The sequence below is a fragment of the Bombina bombina genome, chromosome 8 (assembly GCF_027579735.1).
Source record: "Bombina bombina isolate aBomBom1 chromosome 8, aBomBom1.pri, whole genome shotgun sequence".
NCBI classification, from domain to species: Eukaryota; Metazoa; Chordata; class Amphibia; order Anura; family Bombinatoridae; genus Bombina; species Bombina bombina.
The window spans coordinates 262,761,774-262,776,376 of NC_069506.1; the positions used below are offsets into that span (position 1 = coordinate 262,761,774).

At 38.4% G+C, this 14,603-nt stretch overlaps 1 protein-coding gene and 1 pseudogene across 1 annotated transcript; both read left to right on the forward strand.

Moving 5' to 3' along the window:
* The first annotated feature begins 2,234 nt into the window (after positions 1-2,234).
* Positions 2,235-2,627, forward strand: LOC128638994 (putative uncharacterized protein DDB_G0292636). Its single transcript, XM_053691132.1, has one exon. The coding sequence runs from the start codon at positions 2,235-2,237 to the stop codon at positions 2,625-2,627; it is 393 nt and encodes a 130-aa protein (XP_053547107.1).
* Positions 2,628-8,591: 5,964 nt separating this feature from the next.
* LOC128638995 (uncharacterized) overlaps positions 8,592-14,603 on the forward strand; it is a 6,575-nt pseudogene continuing 563 nt past the window's right edge.

A 14,603-nucleotide genomic window follows, 5' to 3' on the forward strand; every position in this document is an offset into this window, starting at 1 on the left:
CATCAGCAAAGAAGCACAGTTGTTACCATTTAATAACAAATGAGGCTAATGGTGTAAAAGATGACGTTAAAAAGAAGACAACATCTACAAACTTACAGAAATATGTTGACAATAACTTAGAAAATCAGGACACAAAAGACATTTCCATAAATGAGAGCATTCTTGTTAATTATCAACTGAAAGTTGTACAAGGAAACTTTCATCAAGGAGATAAGAGATTTGAAAGCAACAGTAATAAGCAATGTGTACCAAACAGTTTGATTTCGGTTGTCTTGAGCACAATTAGTAACATAGAGATCTGGGATGGAAGTGATTTGGACAGAATTTTGCAAACAGGAAATCAGCTCTATAGCTTTGTTCAGCAAACATTGCATATGGAAAACATCTACATTTTGGTGACTGAGCTTCCAACAAAACTAGAGATGTTCGACAGATCTTTCAATATAACATTTGGGGAATCCATAGCAGGTTTATTTGAAAGTAATAGTGATATTGTTATTCCTGATACAGTGATGTCTCTTGAAGATTCATTTAAAAAGGCACTTAATGACTTTAATGCTTGTCTGGTGACATTTGCAAATTCTACATACGCTGTGATTAAGGCAAATGAATCATTTGATATATTTGATTCTCACTCGAGAAACTGTAAAGGTATGCAAATAGCTGATGGAACAAGTGTGTTGGTTAAAGTTACCAGCATAGAGGAGGTTACAGAACATTCTCACAAACTGGCATTTTCTATGAATCTTCCCACAACTACCCAGTTTGAAGTGACAGGATTAAACGTGTGCATTGATGAACACAAAGACGATGTGCAAGTAAAATCACAGACTCATGAAAATGAGGAAACAATTTTTATTTCTGAAATGCCACCTACATCATATTTTTTTCATGCTTTGTCTTTAGAAACATGTGAAGCGATTTGTGTACAGCTAAACATACATTATGACCACGCAAATCATAGCAATATTGTACAGGCAACACACTGTGTTATAATGGGGAACCCATGCCAAACTAAGCCCATTGAAGAGGATGGTAACTGTTTCTTTCTTGCTTTATCTTATGCTGTGTCTGGCACAGAAAATCACCACAGAAAGATAAGAAATGCTGTAGTAAAGCACATGAAAGACAATTTTAGATTGTTTCATTCATTTTTAAGACCTGGATACAAATCAGTTGAAGAATATCTTAATAAAACACGTATGCATTGTGTTAAAACATGGGCCACGGAAATGGAAATTCATGCTGCGCCTGATTTATTGCGCACAGACATTTATATTTTTGGGATCAATTGGTTATTGTTTTCCAGTAAGCAGATACAAAAGAATAAGTGTGTAAATAATGGAGCAATATATCTGAAGAATTGCAGACAGACACATTATGAAGTTGTGCTGTGTGTAAAGAAAAGTGTCACTGGATCAGCTCAATCAGAATGTAATAATGAGAAATGTGTTAAACATAAATACATTGTTAGTGGTAATGCAGAAGACATAACATTACCAAAACGGAAAAGAAACCAATTTGAAGTAAATGATTGCCATAGTTATGAATCTACACCAAAAAGGCAGTTAGCTGATGCAATTCAGATATTGCACAATGAGTATAAATGTGAATCTGAAAGTAAAATCTTAAAAAGCACAATAAATGCACGTGAATGTAACGAAATAGGTAAACAGAACACTATTAAGAAATGCAAATAAGAAAAAGAAAAAGAGCGTTATAGAATTAACATCGAGTTTAGAAACAAGAAAAAGCAAGCAAGTATTGCAAGGTATATAGCAGATAAGCATCATAGAAATAAAGTGCAAAAGTACAGCATTACAAAGTATAAAAAAGACAAACAACATAGAAAAGCAGTACAAAAGTACAGCATTACAAAGTATAAAGAAGACAAACAACATAGAAAAGCAGTACAAAAGTACAGCATTACAAAGTATAAAGAAGACAAACAACATAGAAAAACAGTACAAAAGTACAGCATTACAAAGTATAAAGAAGACAAACAACATAGAAAAACAGTGCAAAAGTACAGCATCACAAAGTATAAAAAAGACAAACAACATAGAAAAACAGTGCAAAAGTACAGCATCACAAAGTATAAAAAAGACAAACAACATAGAAAAACAGTGCAAAAGTACAGTATTATTAAGTATAAAAATGATAAGCATCACAGAAAAGCAGTGAAAGATTACAACATTGAAAAGTATAAAAATGATGAGTACTATAGAGAAGGAATGCGACAGTACAACATTGAGAAGTATAGAAATGATGAGCACTGTAGGAAAGCAATGCAAGAATACAGCATTACCAAGTATAAAAAAGATGAAGATCATAGAAAAGCAGTACAAAAATACAGCATTAACAAGTATAAAAAAGATGAAGATCACAGAAAAGCAGTACAAAAATACAGCATTAACAAGTATAAAAAAGATGAAGATCATAGAAAAGCAGTACAAAAATACAGCATTAACAAGTATAAAAAAGATAAAGATCATAGAAAAGCAGTACAAAAATACAGCATTAACAAGTATAAAAAAGATGAAGATCATAGAAAAGCAGTACAAAAATACAGCATTAACAAGTATAAAAAAGATGAAGATCATAGAAAAGCAGTACAAAAAACATAATTTATGCTTACCTGATAAATTCCTTTCTTCTGTTGTGTGATCAGTCCACGGGTCATCATTACTTCTGGGATATTATCTGCTCCCCTACAGGAAGTGCAAGAGGATTCACCCAGCAGAGTTGCTATATAGCTCCTCCCCTCTACGTCACCTCCAGTCATTCGACCAAAGACCAACGAGAAAGGAGAAACCAAGGGTGTAGTGGTGACTGAATTATAATTTAAAAAATATGTACCTGCCTTAAAAAACAGGGCGGGCCGTGGACTGATCACACAACAGAAGAAAGGAATTTATCAGGTAAGCATAAATTATGTTTTCTTCTGTTATGTGTGATCAGTCCACGGGTCATCATTACTTCTGGGATACCAATACCAAAGCAAAAGTACACGGATGACGGGAGGGATAGGCAGGCTCATTATACAGAAGGAACCACTGCCTGAAGAACCTTTCTCCCAAAAATAGCCTCCGAAGAAGCAAAAGTGTCAAATTTGTAAAATTTGGAAAAAGTATGAAGCGAAGACCAAGTTGCAGCCTTGCAAATCTGTTCAACAGAGGCCTCATTCTTAAAGGCCCAAGTGGAAGCCACAGCTCTAGTGGAATGAGCTGTAATTCTTTCAGGAGGCTGCTGTCCAGCAGTCTCATAGGCTAAACGTATTATGCTACGAAGCCAAAAAGAGAGAGAGGTAGCAGAAGCTTTTTGACCTCTCCTCTGTCCAGAATAAACGACAAACAGGGAAGAAGTTTGGCGAAAATCTTTAGTTGCCTGCAAGTAGAACTTGAGGGCACGGACTACATCCAGATTGTGTGGAAGACGTTCCTTCTTTGAAGAAGGATTTGGACACAAGGATGGAACAACAATCTCTTGATTGATATTCCTGTTAGTGACTACCTTAGGTAAGAACCCAGGTTTAGTACGCAGAACTACCTTGTCTGAGTGAAAGATCAGATAAGGAGAATCACAATGTAGGGCTGATAACTCAGAGACTCTTCGAGCCGAGGAAATAGCCATTAAAAATAGAACTTTCCAAGATAACAATTTTATATCAATGGAATGAAGGGGTTCAAACGGAACACCCTGTAAAACGTTAAGAACTAAGTTTAAACTCCATGGCGGAGCAACAGTTTTAAACACAGGCTTGATTCTAGCTAAAGCCTGACAAAAGGCCTGGATGTCTGAATTTTCTGACAGACGCCTGTGTAACAAGATGGACAGAGCTGAGATCTGTCCCTTTAATGAGCTAGCCGATAAACCCTTTTCTAAACCTTCTTGTAGAAAAGACAATATCCTAGGAATCCTAACCTTACTCCAGGAGTAATCTTTGGATTCACACCAGTATAGGTATTTACGCCATATTTTATGGTAAATCTTTCTGGTAACAGGCTTCCTAGCCTGTATCAGGGTATCAATAACCGACTCAGAAAAACCACGTTTTGATAAAATCAAGCGTTCAATTTCCAAGCAGTCAGCTTCAGAGAAGTTAGACTTTGATGTTTGAATGGACCCTGAATCAGAAGGTCCTGTCTTAGAGGTAGAGACCAAGGCGGACAGGATGACATGTCCACTAGATCTGCATACCAAGTCCTGCGCGGCCATGCAGGCGCTATTAGAATCACTGATGCTCTCTCCTGTTTGATTTTGGCAATCAATCGAGGAAGCAGTGGGAAGGGTGGAAACACATAAGCCATCCTGAAGTTCCAAGGTGCTGTCAAAGCATCTATCAGAACCGCTCCCGGATCCCTGGATCTGGATCCGTAGCGAGGAAGTTTGGCGTTCTGGTGAGACGCCATGAGATCTATCTCTGGTTTGCCCCAACGTCGAAGTATTTGGGCAAAGACCTCCGGATGAAGTTCCCACTCCCCCGGATGAAGAGTCTGGCGACTCAAGAAATCCGCCTCCCAGTTCTCCACTCCCGGGATGTGGATTGCTGACAGGTGGCAAGAGTGAGACTCTGCCCAGCGAATTATCTTTGATACTTCTATCATTGCTAGGGAGCTTCTTGTCCCTCCTTGATGGTTGATGTAAGCTACAGTCGTGATGTTGTCCGACTGAAACCTGATGAACCCCCGAGTCTTTAACTGGGGCCAAGCTAGAAGGGCATTGAGAACTGCTCTCAATTCCAGAATGTTTATTGGCAGGAGACTTTCCTCCTGACTCCATTGTCCCTGAGCCTTCAGAGAATTCCAGACAGCGCCCCAACCTAGAAGGCTGGCGTCTGTTGTTACAATTGTCCAGTCCGGCCTGCTGAACGGCATCCCCCTGGACAGATGTGGCCGAGAAAGCCACCATAGAAGAGAGTTTCTGGTCTCTTGATCCAGATTCAGAGTGGGGGACAAATCTGAGTAATCCCCATTCCACTGACTCAGCATGCACAATTGCAGCGGTCTGAGATGTAGGCGTGCAAAGGGAACTATGTCCATTGCTGCTACCATTAAGCCGATCACCTCCATGCATTGAGCTACTGACGGGAGTTGAATGGAATGAAGGACACGGCATGCATTTAGAAGCTTTGTTAATCTGTCTTCTGTCAGATAAATCTTCATTTCTACAGAATCTATAAGAGTCCCCAAGAATGGAACTCTTGTGAGAGGAAAGAGAGAACTCTTCTTTTCGTTCACTTTCCATCCATGCGACCTTAGAAATGCCAGAACTAACTCTGTATGAGACTTGGCAGTTTGAAAGCTTGAAGCTTGTATCAGAATGTCGTCTAGGTACGGAGCTACCGAAATTCCTCGCGGTCTTAGTACCGCCAGAAGGGCACCCAGAACCTTTGTAAAGATTCTTGGAGCCGTAGCCAATCCGAATGGAAGGGCTACAAACTGGTAATGCCTGTTTAAGAAGGCAAACCTTAGATACCGGTAATGATCTTTGTGAATCGGTATGTGAAGGTAAGCATCCTTTAAATCCACTGTGGTCATGTACTGACCCTCTTGGATCATGGGTAAGATTGTCCGAATAGTTTCCATTTTGAACGATGGAACTCTTAGGAATTTGTTTAGGATCTTTAAATCCAAGATTGGCCTGAAAGTTCCCTCTTTTTTGGGAACCACAAACAGGTTTGAGTAAAACCCTTGTCCTTGTTCCGACCGCGGAACCGGATGGATCACTCCCATTAATAATAGATCTTGTACACAGCGTAGAAACGCGTCCTTCTTTATTTGGTTTGTTGACAACCTTGACAGATGAAATCTCCCTCTTGGGGGAGAGAATTTGAAGTCTAGAAGGTATCCCTGAGATATGATCTCTAGCGCCCAGGGATCCTGGACATCTCTTGCCCAAGCCTGGGCGAAGAGAGAGAGTCTGCCCCCCACTAGATCCGGTCCCGGATCGGGGGCCCTCGGTTCATGCTGTCTTTGGGGCAGCAGCAGGTTTACTGGCCTGCTTGCCCTTGTTCCAGGACTGGTTAGGCTTCCAGCCTTGTCTGTAACGAGCAACAGCTCCTCCCTGTTTTGGTGCAGTGGAAGTTGGCGCTGCTCCTGCTTTGAAATTCCGAAAGGGACGAAAATTAGACTGTCTAGCCTTAGCTTTGGCTTTGTCTTGAGGTAGAGCGTGGCCCTTACCTCCTGTAATGTCAGCAATAATTTCTTTCAAACCGGGCCCAAATAAAGTTTGCCCCTTGAAAGGTATATTAAGTAATTTGGACTTAGAAGTTACATCAGCCGACCAGGATTTTAGCCACAGCGCCCTACGTGCCTGAATGGCGAATCCTGAATTCTTAGCCGTAAGTTTGGTTAAATGTACTACGGCCTCCGAAATGAATGAATTAGCTAGTTTAAGGACTCTAAGCCTGTCCGTAATGTCGTCCAGCGTAGCTGAACTAAGGTTCTCTTCCAGAGACTCAATCCAAAATGCTGCCGCAGCCGTGATCGGCGCGATGCATGCAAGGGGTTGTAATATAAAACCTTGTTGAACAAACATTTTCTTAAGGTAACCCTCTAATTTTTTATCCATAGGATCTGAAAAAGCACAGCTATCCTCCACCGGGATAGTGGTACGCTTAGCTAAAGTAGAAACTGCTCCCTCCACCTTAGGGACCGTTTGCCATAAGTCCCGTGTGGTGGCGTCTATTGGAAACATCTTTCTAAATATTGGAGGGGGTGAGAACGGCACACCGGGTCTATCCCACTCCTTAGTAACAATTTCAGTTAATCTCTTAGGTATAGGAAAAACGTCAGTACTCGCCGGTACCGCAAAGTATTTATCCAACCTACACATTTTCTCTGGTATTGCAACAGTGTTACAATCGTTGAGAGCTGCTAAGACCTCCCCTAGTAATACACGGAGGTTTTCCAATTTAAATTTAAAATTTGAAATATCTGAATCCAATCTGTTTGGATCAGAACCGTCACCTACAGAATGAAGCTCTCCGTCCTCATGCTCTGCAAGCTGTGACGCAGTATCAGACATGGCCCTAGAATTATCAGCGCACTCTGTTCTCACCCCAGAGTGATCACGCTTGCCTCTTAGTTCTGGTAATTTAGCCAAAACTTCAGTCATAACAGTAGCCATATCTTGTAATGTTATCTGTAATGGCTGCCCAGATGTACTAGGCGCCATAATATCACGCACCTCCCGGGCGGGAGATGCAGGTACTGACACGTGAGGCGAGTTAGTCGGCATAACTCTCCCCTCGCTGTTTGGTGAAATTTGTTCAATTTGTACAGATTGGCTTTTATTTAAAGTAGCATCAATACAGTTAGTACATAAATTTCTATTGGGCTCCACCTTGGCATTGGAACAAATGACACAGGTATCTTCCTCTGAATCAGACATGTTTAACACACTAGCAATAAACATGCAACTCGGTTACAATTTTATTTAATAAAAACGTACTGTGCCTCAAGAAGCACTAAACGATTAAATGACAGTTGAAATAATGAACTGAAAAACAGTTATAGCATCACTCTTAACAAACAACACAACTTTTTAGCAAAGGTTTGTTCCCATTAGTAAAATAACACTAATTAAATTTTAAACATAAAAATTACAGAGCAACGTTTTAAATCACAGTCACTATATAAGTCTCACAGCTCTGCTGAGAGAATCTACCTCCCTTCAAAGAAGTTTGAAGACCCCTGAGTTCTGTTAGAGATGAACCGGATCATGCAGAAAAACTGACTGGAAATTTTTGATGCGTAGCAAAGAGCGCCAAAAACGGCCCCTCCCTCTCACACACAGCAGTGAGAGAGAAACGAAACTGTCATAATTAACACAAGCAAACTGCCAAGTGGAAAAATAATGCCCAAATATTTATTCACTCAGTACCTCATTAATGCAAACGATTCTACATTCCAGCAAAAACGTTTAACATGAAAAATACCTAATAAAAGGTTTAATGTACTTTTACAGAGTAATTCCGGTGTAATAACATCCCCAGAATACTAAAGTGTAAAGCATACATACATGTTCATTATAACGGTATGGCAGGATTTTTTCATCAATTCCATTCAGAAAATAAAAACTGCTACATACCTCAATGCAGATTCAACTGCCCGCTGTCCCCTGATCTGAAGTTTTTACCTCCCTCAGATGGCCGAGAAACAGCAATATGATCTTAACTACTCCGGTTAAAATCATAAGAAAAACTCTGGTAGATTCTTCTTCAAACTCTGCCAGAGAGGTAATAACACGCTCCGGTGCTATTGTAAAATAACAAACTTTTGATTGAAGTTCTAAAAACTAAGTATAATCACCATAGTCCTCTCACACCTCCTATCTAGTCTTTGGGTGCAAGAGAATGACTGGAGGTGATGTAGAGGGGAGGAGCTATATAGCAACTCTGCTGGGTGAATCCTCTTGCACTTCCTGTAGGGGAGCAGATAATATCCCAGAAGTAATGATGACCCGTGGACTGATCACACATAACAGAAGAAATACAGCATTAACAAGTATAAAAAAGATAAAGATCATAGAAAAGCAGTAAAAGAATACAGCATTGACAAGTATAAAAAAAGATGAAGATCACAGAAAAGCAGTGTAAGAATACAGCATTAACAAGTATAAAAAAAGATGAAGATCACAGAAAAGCAGTGCAAGAATACAGCATTAACAAGTATAAAAAAAGATGAAGATCACAGAAAAGCAGTGCAAGAATACAGCATTAACAAGTATAAAAAAGATGAAGATCACAGAAAAGCAGTGTAAGAATACAGCATTAACAAGTATAAAAAAAGATGAAGATCACAGAAAAGCAGTGCAAGAATACAGCATTAACAAGTATAAAAAAAGATGAAGATCACAGAAAAGCAGTAAAAGAATACAGCATTAACAAGTATAAAAAAGATGAAGATCACAGAAAAGCAGTGCAAGAATACAGCATTACCAAGTATAAAAAAAGATGAAGATCACAGAAAAGCAGTAAAAGAATACAGCATTAACAAGTATAAAAAAGATGAAGATCACAGAAAAGCAGTGCAAGAATACAGCATTGACAAGTATGAAAAAGATGAAGATCACAGAAAAGCAGTGCAAGAATACAGCATTGACAAGTATAAAAAAAGATGAAGATCACAGAAAAGCAGTGCAAGAATACAGCATTAACAAGTATAAAAAAAGATGAAGATCACAGAAAAGCAGTGCAAGAATACAGCATTAACAAGTATTAAAAAGATGAAGATCACAGAAAAGCAGTGTAAGAATACAGCATTAACAAGTATGAAAAAGATGAAGATCACAGAAAAGCAGTAAAAGAATACAGCATTAACAAGTATAAAAAAGATGAAGATCACAGAAAAGCAGTAAAAGAATACAGCATTAACAAGTATAAAAAAAGATGAAGATCACAGAAAAGCAGTAAAAGAATACAGCATTAACAAGTATAAAAAAGATGAAGATCACAGAAAAGCAGTGCAAGAATACAGCATTAACAAGTATGAAAAAGATGAAGATCACAGAAAAGCAGTAAAAGAATACAGCATTAACAAGTATGAAAAAGATGAAGATCACAGAAAAGCAGTGCAAAAATACAGTATTGAAAAGTATAGAAAAGATAAACAACACAGGCAAAATCTTCAAGAACAAAATAAAAAAATAAGAATGAGGAAGAAAAGTGAACAAAAACACATGGATATGGTTATTGAACGCTTTAAAAATGAAATTTCTCATGGGCCGGAATATGTCCAGTTTGCCACCGTCAACTTTTCAAAAATCAAATAATTGAATGCAATAGAGAAAAATATTTAGACAAAGGTAGCCACATTGCTTTAGTTGCTAACAAGTTAATTACAGAAACGTATCTTCATTTGTGCACAAACATGTGTGGGACTGGTTGTTTACTGAGGGGAGGTCCTAGAGGTAAACTATGGATTTGCTATACTTGCAACAGAAAAATTATTTTAGGGACAACTCCAGCTGAAAGTGCAACAAATAATCTGCATGTAGTAACTATTCCTCCACAATTAAAATGCTTAAATTCCCTTGAACAACATCTCATTGCTCGGCATATTCCATTCATGAAAATGCTTGCACTACCTAAAGGGGGACAGCATGGAGTTCATGGGCCTGTTGTATGTGTTCCATCCAGCATTGATAAGGTTACGAGTGCTCTTCTAAGATGTGAAGCAGATGATATGATGATCAGAGTAAAACTAAAGAGGAAACTTACCTACAAAGGCCATTATGAATATCAGTTTGTGAGCAATGAGCATGTGAAAAATGCTTTAGAATACCTTATACAAAATAACAGATGGTATCATGATGTACATTACAACCATGAGTGGGTAAATCCCTTGGTAAGAACTACAGAGCAAACTGGGCAATCCAGTGATGAAGATAGCAACTGTGTAACAAATTATGAAGAGGCTGATGATACTGTAGAGCACAATAATGATCAGGAACAGCAAGATAATTACCACCATGGGATGTTTTTGGATACTTGCTTATAACCTGTGGATATTGCACAAGAAGTGCTTGATCAGCATTTTGACAGCATATTGTGTGTTGCACCAGCTGAAGGAAATAATCCTGTAAAATTACTCATGGATATAAGTAATGAAGCAAAATCATTTCCTGTTCTGTTTCCCACAGGAGGCCCTACATTTCATGATAAACGTGATCAGAAAATAACTTTAGCCCGATATTTTCAAAATAGGTTACTAAATGCTGAGGGTAGATTTGCTAGAAACACTGATTTTATATTTTATTCACAATATGTTTCAGAAGTTAATCAAATTGTGTCAAATGTATCCATTGCTTTGAGAAAAGGGTCAACTGAAGCAAGTGGTAAACAAATATCATCCCACATGCTAACTGACACAGAAAGTCTGCAAAAGATCTTAAAATTTGATGAGGGGTACAAATTTTTGAAACCTATTCGGGGCGCACCTCCTTTTTGGCAAGCTGTGCAAAAAGATTTGTTTGCAATGTTGAGACAATTGGGTATCCCAACATGGTTTTGTTCATTTTCTTGATACAGATATGAGATGGAAAGAATTTATAGAAACAATGCTTAAAGAGGAAGACAGTAAACAAAAAGCCGAAGATCTTGACTGGTGTGCCAAATGTTCTGTATTACAAAGAAATCCAGTAACAGCTGCACGAATGTTTAATCATAGATTACACCATTTTTTAAAACATGTAATAATGTCACCTGCAGCTCTAATTGGAAAAATTAAAGATTATTTCTATAGGGTGGAATTTCAACACCGTGGATCACCTCATGTGCACTTTCTTTTCTGGGTTGAAGATGCACCACAAGTTGATAAAGATGATGACATAGAAGTTGTAGAATTTGTTAACAAATATGTGACATGTGAAATCCCATCTGCAGATGAAGACAAACAGGCCCATTTATCAAAGGGCTTGCGGACCTGATCCGACACTGCGGATCAGGTCCGCAAGACCTCGCTAAATGCGGAGAGCAATACGCTCTCCGCATTTAACATTGCACCAGCAGCTCACAAGAGCTGCTGGTGCAACGCCGCCCCCTGCTGACTCGCGGCCAATCGGCCGCCAGCAGGGAGCTGTCAATCAACCCGATCGTATTCGATCGGGTTGATGTCTGGCGATTCCTGTCCGCCTGTTCAGAGCAGGCGGACAGGGTTATGAAGCAGCGGTCTTTAGACCGCTGCTTCATAAGTTGTGTTTCTGGCGAGTCTGAAGACTCGCCAGAAACACGGCCCTTCAAGCTCCATACGGAGCTTGATAAATGGGCCTGAAAGAATTAAATGAGATTGTTAACAGTGTTCAAAAGCACAGCACTAAGCACTCAAAGACTTGTAAGAAAACAGGCACCACTTGTAGATTTAATTTCCCTCGGCAGCCATCTGAGGAGACGTTTATTTCAAGACCTATACAAAATGCAGATGATAATATAGCAAGTGAAGAGCAGAACATAAACAGTGAGAGCTGCAGTGAGGATGCACAAGACCAAAGCTCATTTAATGTTTCATGTCATGAGAATGCAGATTCTATTACAGAATGCGAAAGAATACAAATGAAAAAAGAAGCAGCCAAAACTATTTTAGAAATGATCAGGAATAGCTTATTCAATTCTGAGGTACAGTTTGATTCCACAGAATCTATGTTTAACAGTATTGGTATATCGGAAAATGTTTTTGAAAAAGCTTATAGTACATTGGCCAAGAAAACAAGTGTTGTTTTGAAAAGAGAACCAAACAATATCTGGGTTAATCAGTACAACAAAGATCTGTTAAGATGCTGGAATGCAAATATGTATATTTAGTTTGTTGTAGATGCATACTCCTGTGTTGTGTACATTATATCATATATCTCTAAAGCTGAAAGAGAAATGGGTTTATTATTGGATCATGTCAGAAAGAAGCAAGAAAAGAAGACAATATGAGTGCAAAGCATGCTCTAAAAAGACTTGGCAGTGTGTATCTTCACAATAGAGAAGTAAGTGCTCAAGAAGCTGTTTACAGAGTAACGAGTATGAGGCTAAAAGAAGGATCTCGTAAAGTGCAGTTCATTCCTACTGGAGAGCATCCTGTAAAAATGAGTTTGCCACTATATGTTCTACAAAAGAAAAGTGAGGGTGGAGACATTGATAAAGAAAATATTTGGATGACAAGTATAGTAGATCGATATAAAAATAGACCTAAACGAGCTGAATTTGACAACCTATGTCTTGCAAGCTTTGGCTCAGAATACAGGGTCCAGTCAAAATCAGAGATATCGGCAAACAGGAGAAGCAAGAGTAAAATAGTTGAACCAAAAAATGGCCTTGGATACGTTATGAAAAGATCTCAAACTCAGCCAGCAGTTGTGAGATATGCTAGATTTTCTCCCACTAAAGACCCAGAAAAATATTAGCAAAGTATTCTGCAACTTTTCTTGCCTTATTATGTGGATTCACAACTTAAACCTGTCAAGTTTAAGACATTTGAAGATTTCTACAAATTAGGTAGTGTAAAGTACGGAAATAAAACAGTGGAGTCAGTAAAAATGATAGTTGATAGAAACAAAGCTACATTTCAGAAAGAAGCTGAAAATATTGATAGAGCACAGGAACTCCTTGAAGCTACTGGTCCATTAGAAGATGCATGGGCTGAAATATGTCCTGAAAAAGAGTTAGACTAGAATGCCTTGAATCAATAGACACTAATAACGAACTTGATAAATCAGATAATGAAGAAAACATTCCTGATTTGCTTTTAAAAGACAATCTTGTTGTTTCTCGTAGTGATAAATGCCAAAATATACTGTCTAGAGAAGATGCTGCAATTCTGCTGAGGTCTTTAAATGATAAACAAGTTGAAATATTCTACAAAGTCCGTCACTGGTGTTTAAGTAAATCACTTGGTGAAAATCCTGAACCATTACATTTATTTGTTACTGGTGGAGCTGGGACTGGAAAAAGTCATTTAATAAAAGCATTGCATTATGAGGCAGCAAGAATTCTGGCACGTGCAGCTCCAAACCCTGATGATGTCTGTGTACTACTAACAGCTCCAACAGGGGTAGCAACATTCAATATTGGTGCTGCAACTATTCACAGTACATTCGCAATAGGAACAGATGCAAAATTGCCCTATCAACCACTTGGTGAAGAAAAGATAAACAGTCTGCGCTGTACATTAGGACACCTACAACTTTTAATTATTGATGAAATATCCATGGTAGACAACAAAATGCTCGCTTATATCCATGGAAGATTAAGGCAAATTAAGCAAACTGGTGACCATTCATTATTTGGAAAGGTGAGCATAATTGCAGTTGGGGATTTTTATCAGCTACCACCAGTGAAAGGAGCACCATTATATAATGACACAAGGGGAATCAATCTGTGGAATGATTATTTCTGTGTTGCACAACTGACTGAAATTGTAAGGCAAAAAGATACAGACTTTGCAGAGTTACTCAATAGACTAAGAATTCATAAAAAAAATGTGATGCACTGAATGAAAATGATATTAATATTCTTACAAGTTGTGAAACTGGAGAGGAGTCTAATGATATTTACATATATGCAACCAATGAAGAAGTTGACACACATAATATAAAAATGCTGCATTCAATATGTCAGGACCTTATCAGGACCTTATCAGTATTAGAGCAGAAGACTTTTCTAGAAATCCAAAAACTGGACAATTAGAAAAAAAAAAAAGGCCATCATCAGAAAGTGTTTAATACATGTTTACCAAGAATACTTAATTTATCTGAAGGTGCTCGTGTCATGCTTTTGAAAAATATAGATGTTGTAGATGGATTAGTAAATGGTGTTTTTGGAACAGTTTCTAAAATATACTTTAGGTCAGGGGAATGTTTTCCTTTTGTGATTTATGTACTTTTTGATAATCCAAAAGTTGGACACAAATTACGTAGCAAAACCACCAAAATTGCAGAAATAACAGATAACAGTACACCTATAAAACCAGAGGAAAATCAAGTGACAAACAGTAGTGGTGTCAGGCGACAGTTCCCATTACGATTATCGTGGGCATGTACCGTACATAAAGTTCAAGGACTGACAGTTGAAAAAGCTGTTGTATCACTTGATAGAATCTTTGCACCAGGACAAG